Here is a 13267-nt window from a genome sequence, read left to right as displayed (position 1 = left end):
CAATTCAAACGGATTGAAAATTGGAGCACTTAATTTTTTAATTATATTTTTTAATATATAAACGGTCTAAAAAATTAAGTGTGCCACTTTTTAATTCATTTGAACAAGTATGAATATCTTATTATTCTAAAGCATCATAATTAATTTTTGTCTCTAGGACTCTCATAATTAAGTATCTGCTCTTTATTTAGGATCCTATAGATCGGAAACGTGATTATGAGAGTCCTATAGACAAAAGTTAATTATATCTCTTTAAAATAATATGATTAGAATAATAAGATATTCGTACTTGTTCAAACGAATTAAAAAGTGGCACACTTAATTTTTTAGACCGTTTATATATTAAAAAATATGATTAAAAAATTAAGCGCTCCAATTTTCAATCCGTTTGAATTGACGTGAAGATCTTATTATTCTGATCATATTATTCTAAAGAGACATAATTAAATTTTAACTCTAAGGCTCTCATAATCACGTTTCTGTTTCATAGGATCGCAAGCGGAAGAGTTTTTTTTTTTCTTTTGATGAAACGGTGCCGTGTGGGAGTGTGGGTAGAGGCTGGGCAGCAGAGCCCCCGCGTCCGTTAGATTTATAACATTGGTCACATAATTTCCTGTGTCACCACAAAACCTGCCAACTAAAACCGCGGCCAATATGAGAATTTGAGTGTGGCTATCGTTTGTCAAACACGAGATTATGTGGCCAAACAGCATCAAATCAGATTTCCAGAATCTAATCTCCGTTGGCCCTTTTACGCAGCTTTTGGTTCCGAGGGCGAGAAAAAGTAATGGGTTCTTTAATTTGTCTCCACAATTAGTCGGTCTATTGAGCTGACCACCGAATAACAAAAAATGTCATTGCATAATTAAACTTAGACCTCGCCCGGTCATCACACATGCCTCTACTATCAGCAGAACACTTGCATAATAACAAACGGAAGTGTTTTACTTGACAGAAGCCGAAACAGGGAAAACAAAGCGATGGAAAAGACCGAGAATAAAGTTTCAAGGATGTTTAGCTGAGAAAATAAGTACCCAGAAGCACAGCCGAAGGACTCACCTTTGCAAACTACTCATCACTCCACATAGATTGACCACCCAATCCAACTTCAGCGACTGGGGCCAACTGGAGGGGAGAGCTCTGGGCCCTGTTCTTGATTTTCTTGCTCTTCACGGGGAATGTAACTAAGCCACCAGTGGCACTAACATCCTGAACAACTTTTTCATCCAACCCTCCGGCACTGTTTTCAGAATTTTCACCAGTAATAGCAAAAAGATCTGCAAATGGAGTTTCTCCATCATCAATGACATTAGCTTCAGTTTGTTTCGCTCTCTTCGATTTTCTTTTTAGTTCCTTCTCCATTTCAGTACCATTCTCAATCTCGTTTGCGGCTTCTGCCTCAAGGATTCGACTTGCTTTATCCTTTTTGCGCTTCAATTGTTTCTCGACGAAAGGATTTGTAAATTCAATATCTTTATTGTCATTGACATTGACTTCATTTTCTTGGACCTTCTTCAACTTTTTATTCAATTTCTTTTCAGTGATGGTATCATTTTCTTCCAGAAGTCCCATGGTTTTCCGATCTTTATGCCTCAATCCTCTCTCAATGACAACATCCGTGGCAGCATCATGTTGATCGTCGTTGGTCTGACTCATCCTCTTATGTTTGGGGTTCTGTTTTGTCGTTCTTTGCTCTATTTTCCCTTCTTTTTGAGCCCCTTGCTTTTTAGCAGCAGTAAATGAATAATCATCAACTGTCTCATCTCTGTCACCCTTCTCGTTCTTTGAGCTTTTATCGATTGGTTTGGCATTTAATATCTGCAAATTTGGTGCTAGCTTTCTGATCTGCTTCACAATAAGAACCAAAATGGTCACTTGGGAAAATAACGTATACTAAAAAATGTACATCAAGAAAGAAGTACAAAAGAAATAAGTAACAGATACCTTTTTTGCTAACTTGTCCTTTTCAGCAACGGGATTGCCTTGCAAATTTAGGTTTTTCAGGTTAACCAACGAAGGCAGCACCTAGTAGAACAATGCCAGGACAAATAGTAAATACTCCGTACAGACACAGGCAACATCAGTTAACAGTGATTTGCCACAAAATGGCTAACCTTCAGGTCAGACCAGCTAGTGATTGAATTGTTCCCTATGTCCAACAGTTGAAGTTTCATATTAACGACCAACTCAGATGGAAGAGTCTGCGCAATTGACAAGAGAAGAAGAGAGAAAACAAATTAGTGAAATTATCTTTAGAGACAAAAAGGTGAAGACCTAACAGCTAACAATGACATGGAAAAAAGATAAATGAGTGACAATCCTGTAGCTCTCAACTCTCAAGCAACTGAGCCTGGAGATTGTATTCAAGTAAATGGTTTTATAGAAGTATATATGCAGAACGTATGCTTAATATTGTAAATTTACCTTGATATCATTGTGAGCAAGTCGGAGCTCTTTCAACTCAGTGCATGACTTGAGTGAGTTGATGCTTTGAAGTTGGCAGTTAGATAGAGAGAGCTGGAATCATGAACAAGTAAGAATAGCAACACTACAAGGGTAAAAAGGTTTGAAGCTTGGCATTTTAACAGCTTACCTTCGTGATTGATTTCACCTTGTTCAGAGAGCCACTAATTTTAGAGATTGAATTTCTCGAAAGAACTGCAGAGTATACCAAACCCAAGAAGAACTCAAACTCAAAAGCAAACATGGAACGGAGGTACACGTATTGCAGTTTACACTCCATAAAGAAAACAAAGTCACTATTAAATAACAATATACAGATCTACTCATTAAAGACCTCAGAAGTTTGTTCTTTCATTGGATGGTCCTTTCTCACGAATCTACTGGCTACAACTTTCATAAGCCACTGAAATTCTTGACATATACTCTCATAATAACATAAAACGTTTATCCGACAACTGTGAGGACAAATAACAGGACTTAAAAAAGGAAGAGGTTGCAGCCTCTACAAGTTTCGTTACTTTACCAAATTCACAACTGGAAACAAATCAGTATTAGTAAGAGAAAATTAGTTAGGCTTATGATTTCCCCATCACCTCTAAAGCTGTACCAGAAACATTAAACCACTGAGGTAAGGTTTAACAGATGTGGCCACATCTGGATGTTAAGAAAACATGACGGATCATCCAATCGCTTTTGAACCATGCATAGACAGGTCAACCTAAATAAATTAGAGGCTCCATTTAACATGTTAATGTGCCCTATTATGTATATGGGATATTATTGCTCACTGGATTGCAACGTAAACTCTAACCACAATATTAGTTTGATGTATGCAGGAGATGGTCAGTGACGCAGTTGTATATAAGACTGAAGCTTGTAAAGTGACCTAATTTATCTCACAATCAGTTATACAGTTTAGAGAAGCTTACATGCACTGCTTTGATACAAAACTAGAATCAGTTCAATAATATCGGACATGGAAAAGATAAAGACCATAGAACCATAGAAAGCATGTTAAGCAATACACACTTAATTATAAGTAACGGGAGAACTGTCTAGAGTAGATTGAAGACAAAATCTAAAAACTCTCAGGAACTGGAAGTCTGGAACATTACAATTGTTGGAACAAAGAAGATAGGTGGTTTACTTGGAAGGGGGAGCAAGTTAATTCAATACATCATCAGTAGCATGGGTCTAAGACATCACATAATCATCCACATATGAACTGAATGATAAGTGGAGCATACACTTAGATGTTCCCCCAGAAGAAGGAAACTCATACCTAGAGTGTTCAATTCTTTCATTTGGTCAAGCGGACAAAGTGTAACGATCTCATTATCTGCACAAAGAGGGATTCTTCAAGGGGAATATAGAATTAAATTTAAACCAAAAATTAAAAGAACGAGGCGATGGATGGTTCAAGTTGGATCGTACCATTCAAAATCAGTGCACGTAAGCTAATAAGAGACCTGATCTCATCCATTGATTTAAGCTTATTTTTGCCAGCATTCAGCACCTACTTCACAAGAATACCATATATTAAATCTGGAAAGGGGAATGCCAATAGTTTTAGACCTAAACCAGCGAATAGGACCACTACTTTTCAACCAGGTGGTGCAAATTGACATCGCAAATGCATCTAAAGGAATCTTCTGGTTTCCTTGGATAATGAAGCATGAAAATCGTAAGTATGAACTAAGTATCCAACATAAAACATGCAGAAGAAAGTACGCAATAAATTTCAAACCGAACGATCATAATTGAAAACAGAAAGCAGATGAATTAAAATTCAAATATGATAAACAAGTCAATGGGGAAAAAAAATTTAGCTTATATATTGGCTGAATAAGCATGAAATTGTTTACCTTGAAACAGAACAAAATTTCAGCTTATAGAATTGCCAAGCAAGTATGACTCAAACGTAATATTATCGATATACTCAAAAAGAATATTCACTTGCTTCTTTTGTACCATCTATGATCTTGCCTCAATCATTAAGGGAATCTATAACTTTACAGTGACTTAATTCTACATTGTCTAAATTGAACAATAAGGAGCTGCAAGCACGATTTGCATGATAACACCTCATGAGGAGAGAAAGTGGGGCCATGAACGAGAGGCAAAATAGTGGGCAAGGGGAAAGGAAACTTCTTTTTAACTTCCCTTGCACCAGCATTACAAACCAACCTATGTATTGTGTGTTGTCTTCGAGGTACATTATTACTATATTTTTTTCCCGAAAACTGAGAATAATTCAAATGGTATTCAACATACAAACCGAGCAGAAAAGGGAAATCAGTTCTGGCTTAAAACAAGTGTTGATGCAGCTTTATCTACTTAAGCTCATAAGCTTATCACTTTTTTGGTTTCAATTGCTCAAACAATCTAACCCAGAAAAGAAACTGCTCAAAAAAGCTTAAAGAACTGGGAAAACGAACTCTACTCACAGTGAGCTTGGTAAGGCCTTCAATTCCTTTCAAGCTCTGAAGCTTGTTCTGTACAACTGATAACCATTTCAAATTGACACATGACCTCAAACCCTACATTACCCATCAAAACAAACCAAAACCAAATCAAGCCCACAAACGAAATGCTTCACCCTCGGAGCACAAACAGACACAAGACCGACTTGCCTCTAGTGAAGTTAGATTGTTGGCGCTGAGGTCGAGCCTCTCCAAGTTCTTGAACTCGCTCAAGCACGAGACCTACCAAGAATCAAATGAATCAAATTCGAAGTCGTGAAATCAAACAAATGAGACCAGGGATTTGATTGAGGCGGCTCACGTCGGTTAGAGCTTTGTGGGTGAGCGTAAGGGCTGTGATGGCGCTGGGGTCACGGGTATGGTTGTCCTCCAAGACCCGCTTGGAGCTCAGCACTGTCATTGCTTTCTGGGTTTCTCCTATCAATCAACAAAACCCTAGATGCTCTCTGGGGGGTTTTGTTCCCTGTCGATGACGGTTGTTCCACTGGCGGATCTGTCCAGCTGCCGAAGGGGCACTTCACCCCCTCAACTATGAAATATTTTCAATTCGCACACATTCTTAATTTAAAGTTTATAATTCACCCCTGAGAATTTTATCAACAACAAAACAGTTTTTCCTCTGGTCCTTTTTTTTTTTGGAGGAAGCACGAGTACAAACCAATAAGCTACACAACAGGAAATGAAACACTAGCTCTATTACAAAACGGTTGGACTCATGTAGCTGTTGAGTTAACAAAAGTGGGCATAGCCTATTTCCTCTGGTCCTTGGAAATGGGGGAAAATTACATTTTTTCAAGGATGATGATTTTAGCCACCGATTGTCCAATTATTTTTTCAAGGATGATTCTGCCTGAAGATGTTGGTTGATTGTGTAAATGAGTTGTGTGTTACTTGTATGCTAGTAGTGATGGAAGCCACAATATATCTCTTTCTTTCTTTATTTTGATCGACAAATACAGCTAGGGAGCAACCCCCCTATGTAAACCCAAAATCTTTAGAAGATTAGGGGGAGGAACTGTAACTCATGAAATGCAAATTGAAGCAGCCCTCTGAGAAGCCAACCAATGTGCTGCTAATTACCAAATATATTTTCAACTGTTAGTTACCAAAATATATATGTCGAGAATATATACTCCCTCCGTCTCTTTTTTTGTGTCCAGTATTTCATTTTGGGCTGTCTCTTAATAAGTGTCCATTTTGTAAAGTTAGGGGGGTAAAAATTGGTGTATTGTCTATTTTGTTCCTTAAAGTAGATTTTATTTTGAAAAGTTAGTGAGTAAAAGTGTAATGATGATGGGTAAGTAAAGAAAGTGGAGGAAAAAGATGATGTGAAAGGTGTAATGATGATGTCTTTTTAATAAGTTGGAGTTGCGAAGCAGGACACTTAAAAAGGGACGGAGGGAGTATATGTTTTCGACAGTTAATTACCGAAATTGTTTTCAAAATGGTCACAGTGTGGTGATTCAATAACGACTGTACTAAGAGAGAGAGAGAGAGAGAGAGAGAGGAGTGGCGGTGGTGCGACGGTGTTCTTGATCGAGTGGTGGTGGCTATGGCGAGCTATGGAGATAGAGGAGGTGTGAACTGACTGAGAGAAGAGATGATGGGTTGTGTCTAAAAAGTTAGAAGGGCAAATAGGATATTTTGTATTGGGGACTCATGTTGTAATTATTTGAAAATTTTTAATGGGCTAATGGAGAAAACAATGGGTTGCGAATAGTCGCCCCCTTATTGTTTGCACCATATCTGTGATTTTCCTTTTCTCTGTTAATTGAGTGACACGTGGCATAAATAGAAGAGTATTATTGGAGGATTAATGGAACTTTTTATAATTAATTATAATAAAGCCGTAATAGGGCTTTATGAATTAATTAACTGCTTATCAGTTAACATAAAGTTTCCGTCGATTGAGTGAGATTTGGTACATTTTCTCCGTCGATTGGATTACAGGTGGCAGAAGAAGGTGTTTCCAATTGTCCCATGATTGAAGAAGCAGTTATACAACTTGTATGCATGTTCTTTCGTGGAAGTTATGGCAAAAGAAGAAGGAAAACCGTCATCTTGGAGGGAAGATTCAAATTCAAAGTTAGGAGGGCCTATTTAAGCATGAATTAATGGTATTTTCAGAACACACAATCAATCGTCAACAGGCCTTTATCTTTTCTTTTCTAGGAGTAAAAATAACTGTTAGCAAATCGTACTTCATTCAGGTTATATTCTGTCGATTTTGTACTACTACTTGGAGATTAATAAAAGTTCCTTTATTAGTTTTCGATTCTATCCCGACTCATTCCATATTACTACGTTTGCTTCCAAAGAAGTCCTGAAACACAACTAGGAACCAAACACCGTCTCACAATTTACCCACATTCCAGCAATCACAAGATATTTCCCCATCGATTGGTATTTCTCCGTCGATTGGATAGAAACCAAAAAAATTTGGTAACACTTATTTCCCCCTCTGGAAGACCAAACCAGACTCGGCTTCATTTCCCCAGCAAGAGCTCTAATATCAGACACAATGGCTGCAGCATCCCAAGAAAGAAGTAACAGATACCTTTTTTGCTAACCTGTCCTTTTCAGCAACGGGATTGCCTTGCAAATTTAGGTTTTTCAGGTTAACCAACGAAGGCAGCGCCTAGTAGAACAAAGCCAGGACAAATAATAAGAAATACTCCATACAGACACAGGCAACATCAGTAAACGGTGAGAAGATTTGCCACAAAATGGATAACCTTCAGGTCAGACCAGCTAGTGATTGAATTGTTCCCCGCGTCCAACAGTTGAAGTTTCATATTAAGGACCAACTCAGATGGAAGAATCTGCACAGTTAACGAGAGAAGAAGAGAGAAAACAAATTAGTGAAATTACCTTTAGAGACAAAAAGGCAAAGACCTAACGGCTAACAATGACATGGAAAAAAGATAAATGAGTGACAATCCTGTTGCTCTCAACTCTCAAGCAACTGAGATAGATTGAAACTGTGAAAATCTTGAAATCCCATGCCCCCATTCCACTTTGATTTACATAGCTCCTTGCCATTAATCCAATGGATTTTGCATCCTCCGGCGACCCAGACCACCAGAACCTTTTAACATACTGAGTCAACTTATTACAAAACTTTTGAGATAAAGAGAAGCAGGCCATAGCGTAACTAGGGATTGCTTGAATGGCATAAGAACCTCGCGACCAGCTGACGGAAACAATCTAGATTCCCACCCTTGCATCTTTGAGATAACCCTCTCGATATTGATAAGCCTCAGAATTTTATCTCCCCCAAAAATGGTAAACCCAAATACCTTGCATTCTACTTCATTTGGGGAATATGAAGCATCTCACAAATTGACACCATATATGTCATATTAACGGTAATGGTATGTGGGAGATGTTTTCAGGAAAGGCAGCAAATGGAGAAATTTGCAGTTGAGATCTACAACTTCAATCTCAGTGTCTAGAATCAAATTCCCACATTGTATGACTAAAATAAACAAAGCCAAGAGTGAGTTGTTTTCCATCCCTCCGCATCAGAATAACCCATACTCCCAACACAATCCTTCTTAAGTTGTAACTATCTTCAATTGAAGGAACACATTCATCTTGCATAAACTATTGACTTTTAACGATGAAAATATATGAAATTAATTAAAATAATGCAATGGAGACATACCAATAGAGAACAAATCTGAATGGACATGTGTCCGGAAGCATTTGATGTGTGTGAACTCCACGTCTACTGTTTGGGACCACGTGCATCGGACGGTTTTGGACACATCTATGTTTACATATGTGTGCTTACATCAATATTCGTAGCGCTGCTCCTATGGAAATTATCCCCATTAAATCATCCCGGCCGTGCACTTGTGATTGGCACGAAAAGTAGACCACGATATTTCCGTTATCACTAGGACTGACAGCATCCTCAAATCATGGCATCCCTGAATCATGTTGTTCCCTAATCCTACATTCCTTTCGTCTATTACACCAGAAATCTTTCATAGACAGCGCATATCATCTCAAGAAAGCAACCTAGTCTGAGCCTCAATCTCCGCTACCTGGGCAGTAACATGTGAACTTCAGGTAATATTTCTCCACTTTCCAACGTCAGTCGTCAAATACATATATCCTCAGCTTAGGCGGGAGATTAACAATCGAAAGCTGGTTTATATCAGGTGATTCCACCCTGTAAGAATCAGAGAGCTAACAACATGATGGAGATATTTTATCAAAAAATTCAGGTCTAATTGCCACCGTTCAAACTAATTGCGGAAGCCTAATCACTTCTCGAAGATAATGTATTGAAAACTATCAGGCATTTCAAATTTCAGTTTAGACAGTTTGTACAGCCACTGCCAACAGATTAGAACTATGGATAGAATAAATTGGAGTTTAACTGGGAAGATGGAACTTTAAATGTTTCTCTTTACCTTGTTCTTTCAAAAACACATGTACATGGATAGTACTACACATCAAATAAGAATTTGAAAGGAATGATCTTTTCTCCTGAGAAATAATCTTACTGGGTGATTATCTTTACACTAAAAGTGCCTAAAGATAACTTACAACATCGTATGTCAGTGTCTGCTGCTTGAAAGTCTATGCACAGTGACGAGGCCACAACCAAAATAATACCATATCTGTATTCTTCTCTCAGATTTATTTAGTGGGTGCAAAATTATAAGCTCCCCAGAATTCCAACATACTCTTCTCACCAATAATCTCCACAAGAACAAACTCCATCCTTGAAATGGTGAAAACGGTTTGCATCCCTTACTACTATCTCCCTACCGACGAGCTTCGTTATCACCTTTGTTGCCGAATGACAATTCACACATGCCCTGAGATTCTTCGTTATCCTAAGCGTAGTACCAGGAGGGGTACTGATTAGGCCATACACAATTGCTAACCTTTCACTATGATTACAAAGACTCTCCTCCTTGTCTTCATTATTCAAGTCATGCAACACAGATTCCGTATCCGGTACGAATCCAGCCTCCTTTATCCTCCTCTCTAACGTCTCAAGCTCCTCGTTAATCTCCTTTGCTCTTGGATGTGATTTGTCCCCCATACGGAAGGCTTGAAGCTTTCCATTAACCTCAACCATACTATAACCCGTATCCTTACTCAATCCTCTCTCCCTCATCAAAACCCTCACCTTTGCAACACCATTCCACCTACGGGCTGAAGCATAGAGATTTGAAAGCTGCACATAATGTCCAGTGTTTAACGGGTCTAATGAGAAAAGCTTTTCCGCAGCGTATTCTCCCAAAATTACACGGCGATAAATTTTACACGCGCTCAAAAGGGCTCCCCATATAGTGACACCTGGTTCGATTGGCATTTTCATGATAAAATCATGCGCCCAATCCAAGTAGCCTGCACGGCCAAGAAGATCAACCACACAAGCATAATGCTGGTGACGTGGCTCAATTCTATATTCTTTCATTTTGTGGAAAAATTCCCATCCTTCTTGTACAAGACCCGAATGGTTACATGCAGTTAGCAGCCCAATGAAGGTGACATCATTGGGATGGACTTGAGCTTGCTTCAATTTGTGGAAAAGATCAATAGCTTCTTTGCCACAACCATGCAATCCGTATCCTACAATCATAGCACTCCAAACAACCACATCTCTATCCCTAGTTTGGTTGAATACTTTTCGAGCCAACTCTACATTTCCACATTTTGCATACATGTCGATGAGGGCCGCGCTGACATAAACATCGTCCCTATATGAGGTATTGTTGACATAGTTGTCCATCCACCTGGCTTGTTCAAGTGACCCCACTTGTGCGCAAGCTAAGATTGTAGATATGACTGTGATCAAATTTGGTCTAATGTTTTTAGACATCATCCCCTGGAAAAGCTCCACAGCTTCTTCAGCGCAACCGTTCTTTGCATACCCCGAAATCATGGCATTCCACAGAATCACATTGGGTACCTCCATTTGATCAAATAACGACCTTGCAACCATTACCTGCCCACATTTTGCATACATGGTCGTAAGTCCAATGCACAAGTCTGGCTCGAATTCAAGACCCATTTTAATAACACAACCATGAATTGATTTCCCTTGTTCCAAATCCTCTACGTCGGTATAAGCCCTCAGGATGCTTACAAGAGCAATCCAGTCTAATTTTACATCCAGTTTCCTCATATCAGAAAAGATTGTCAACGCTTCTACAGGCTGCCCATTCTGAGCATACCCAGAAATGATTGATGTCCAAGAAACTATTGTCTTATCATATACCCCATCAAAAATAACTCTTGCACGCGCAATTTGACCACATTTTGCGTACAAGTCCACAAGCCCATTTTGCAAAAACATGTCAGATCCAAACCCGTGTCTGAATACCTGCCCGTGTACCACCCGACCTGCTTCAATCGCAACGAACCCACTGCAAGCTTTGAGCACGGGAGGGAGAGTGAAGCAATCTGGTCTCACCCCACAAACCTGCATTCTCCGATACATCTCAAAAGCTTCACTGAACAAGTTGTGCCTGGAGTAAACCCGAATGATGGCGTTCCACAGATGCACAAACGGGTCAGGAAAATGGTCGAACACCTGACGTGCATAACGAATCTCCCCAAGATCACCACAAACGTTAATGAATTTTGTTATTATGAAGCCGTTAGCTTGTAGTCCAGAGAGGAATAGCTGAGCATGGATTTGATTTAACTGTCTATTGCTGGTTGAAATAGATAAAAGAGATGTGTAGAATGACTCGAGATTGAGGCTGTCAAGCAGGTTGATATTGTTGGAGGAGTAGCGGTGGGGGTTTAGAGGCAGAGGTGAAGAAGAGAGGTGTTGGGTGAACGCGAATGGTGCTAATGGGTTTGTAAGCAAACGTTGGATTCTAGAAGGGACAGTTACAGTTTTGGGGAGAGAGAGGGAAGAAGCCATATATATAGCTCATGTAGAGAGAGAGAGAGAGAGAGAGAGAGAGAGCGCGCGCGCATTTTGCAAGCCTAGCAGTATTTTTGTTTTCCTTTTAGAGCACCTCCCAATCCTCCAGTCCAGGTTAAGTTAACAGTGTGACAATATAAATAGTAGATTAGTAGTAGAAAGAAAAGGGTTAAAAATGAGACGCAAAATTATGTGTAAAAAGTTTGCTAGATAGAAACTGAAGGATGGTATGTTTGACATTCTAAATTGTTTTTATAGTGCTGGTTAAAGTGAAAACAAAGGTTTTTTTTTCGAGGAAAACATCAACCCAATTATATTAATACGAAAATAAATTACTACAAAAAATACAACAACAAAACAAAACAAACATAAAGAAAAGCTTTGCGTAACCAGACGCCGGAACCAGACCCATCAACACTCATTCACATGAGTCGCGTATGCTCTCTCTTCTCTCTCCTCTTTTCTTTAAATTGTTCGTCTTTCCTTCAACTGTCTTCTCCGTTTTTCTTCTCTTTCTCTCCCCCCTCCCTCAAAAAAAAAAAAAACCCTTTAGCAAGGAACACTCTTAAGTGTGTTACATAATATCCCCTTTAAATAGTCAAATCTAGTAAAACTTTAAAGGAAAAACTGTGTTAACTAGGCATCTGACACTAAAAATAAGTTAGATGACCAAATGAAGAAGCTCAGTTTGTTAGAAGTTAGAACATGAGAAGTAATGCACAGCAGAATAGGTTTGCTGGAGTAGCTTTTTTGTTTTCTGAGGGTAAAAACCGGAGTAGCACTCTCTCTCTCTACTTGAGTAAAGTATATAAGAACTTCAATTACCCTTCCCCCCAAGGCTGCGTTGGATGACATCCATTTATTCTGTTTACTAGCTCTCAACTTCAGCAAAACATGAACAAGAAACCTTTCCACTAAAATACTCTCTCTCTCTCTCTCTCTCTCTCTCTCTCTCTCTCTCTCTCTAAAATTTTCTTCTAGCCTAGGGCTTCTCTCGCCGTCGCTACTGCCTGGGGGGGAGCCAACCCGCTTCCCTCCTCCCCCGGCTCTCGCTTCCTCGTTGTTTTGATCGCTTTGGTCCGCCCCTACCTTGGTTTGATTGGTGGTCTGGAGCGTGCATGTGAACCCGGTTGGGTTCGGTGGCAGCGGGTGCTGGTTGGTGGCTTGTTGGGCAGCGGCTTTCTTTGTTTGTTTCGATCTGTGTAGCTTGTGTTGTGGTTGTGGTGCTGTTTTGTAGGTTCGACGGTGGCTGTGGCAATGGCTGTGGCAGTGGCGCTGTTGGTGGCAAGCGGTGGGGTAGTTGCTTGGGTTAGGGTTTGGGGGTTTGAGTTGAATTAGGTATTTTGGGCTTTGCCTTTTGGGTTTGAGTTGTTTTTGGTTTAGAATGGTTTCTTACCCACCTTGGCCATTTAGGTGT

General features: G+C 39.5%; 2 protein-coding genes and 1 long non-coding RNA gene across 5 annotated transcripts; all 3 read right to left on the bottom strand.

Annotated features, from left to right (window-relative positions):
- Positions 1-831: 831 nt before the first annotated feature.
- Positions 832-5505, bottom strand: LOC131312655 (leucine-rich repeat-containing protein ODA7). Of its 2 annotated transcripts, XM_058340571.1 has the most exons (10): positions 5248-5505; positions 5097-5168; positions 4911-5003; positions 3898-3979; positions 3746-3802; positions 2594-2658; positions 2425-2517; positions 2115-2201; positions 1945-2025; positions 832-1845 (listed from the first exon to the last, which is right to left on the bottom strand). In XM_058340571.1, the coding sequence occupies exons 1-10, from the start codon at positions 5344-5346 to the stop codon at positions 1069-1071; spliced, it is 1506 nt and encodes a 501-aa protein (XP_058196554.1). In that variant the 5' UTR covers positions 5347-5505; the 3' UTR covers positions 832-1068. The 2 variants fall into 2 exon arrangements, with proteins under 2 accessions (XP_058196554.1, XP_058196555.1); XM_058340572.1 differs by lacking the exons at positions 5097-5168; positions 5248-5505 and having other exon boundaries at positions 3898-3982; positions 4911-4993.
- Positions 5506-5872: 367 nt separating this feature from the next.
- On the bottom strand, positions 5873-7519 carry LOC131312657 (uncharacterized). The gene is made up of 2 exons (XR_009195931.1): positions 7394-7519; positions 5873-6018 (listed from the first exon to the last, which is right to left on the bottom strand). It is a non-coding gene; the product is annotated as an uncharacterized LOC131312657 (long non-coding RNA).
- Positions 7520-8337: 818 nt separating this feature from the next.
- LOC131312654 (pentatricopeptide repeat-containing protein At3g12770) lies at positions 8338-12334 on the bottom strand. Of its 2 annotated transcripts, none has more exons than XM_058340568.1 (2): positions 9507-12334; positions 8338-8998 (listed from the first exon to the last, which is right to left on the bottom strand). In XM_058340568.1, exon 1 carries the CDS (start codon positions 11845-11847, stop codon positions 9652-9654), a length of 2196 nt encoding a protein of 731 aa, XP_058196551.1. In that variant the 5' UTR covers positions 11848-12334; the 3' UTR covers positions 8338-8998; positions 9507-9651. The 2 variants fall into 2 exon arrangements, with proteins under 2 accessions (XP_058196551.1, XP_058196553.1); XM_058340570.1 differs by lacking the exon at positions 8338-8998 and adding an exon at positions 8999-9126.
- Positions 12335-13267: the final 933 nt, after the last annotated feature.

Source organism: Rhododendron vialii, chromosome 13a (assembly GCF_030253575.1).
Source record: "Rhododendron vialii isolate Sample 1 chromosome 13a, ASM3025357v1".
NCBI classification, from domain to species: domain Eukaryota; kingdom Viridiplantae; phylum Streptophyta; class Magnoliopsida; order Ericales; family Ericaceae; genus Rhododendron; species Rhododendron vialii.
This window is presented reverse-complemented; position numbering and strand designations above follow the sequence as displayed.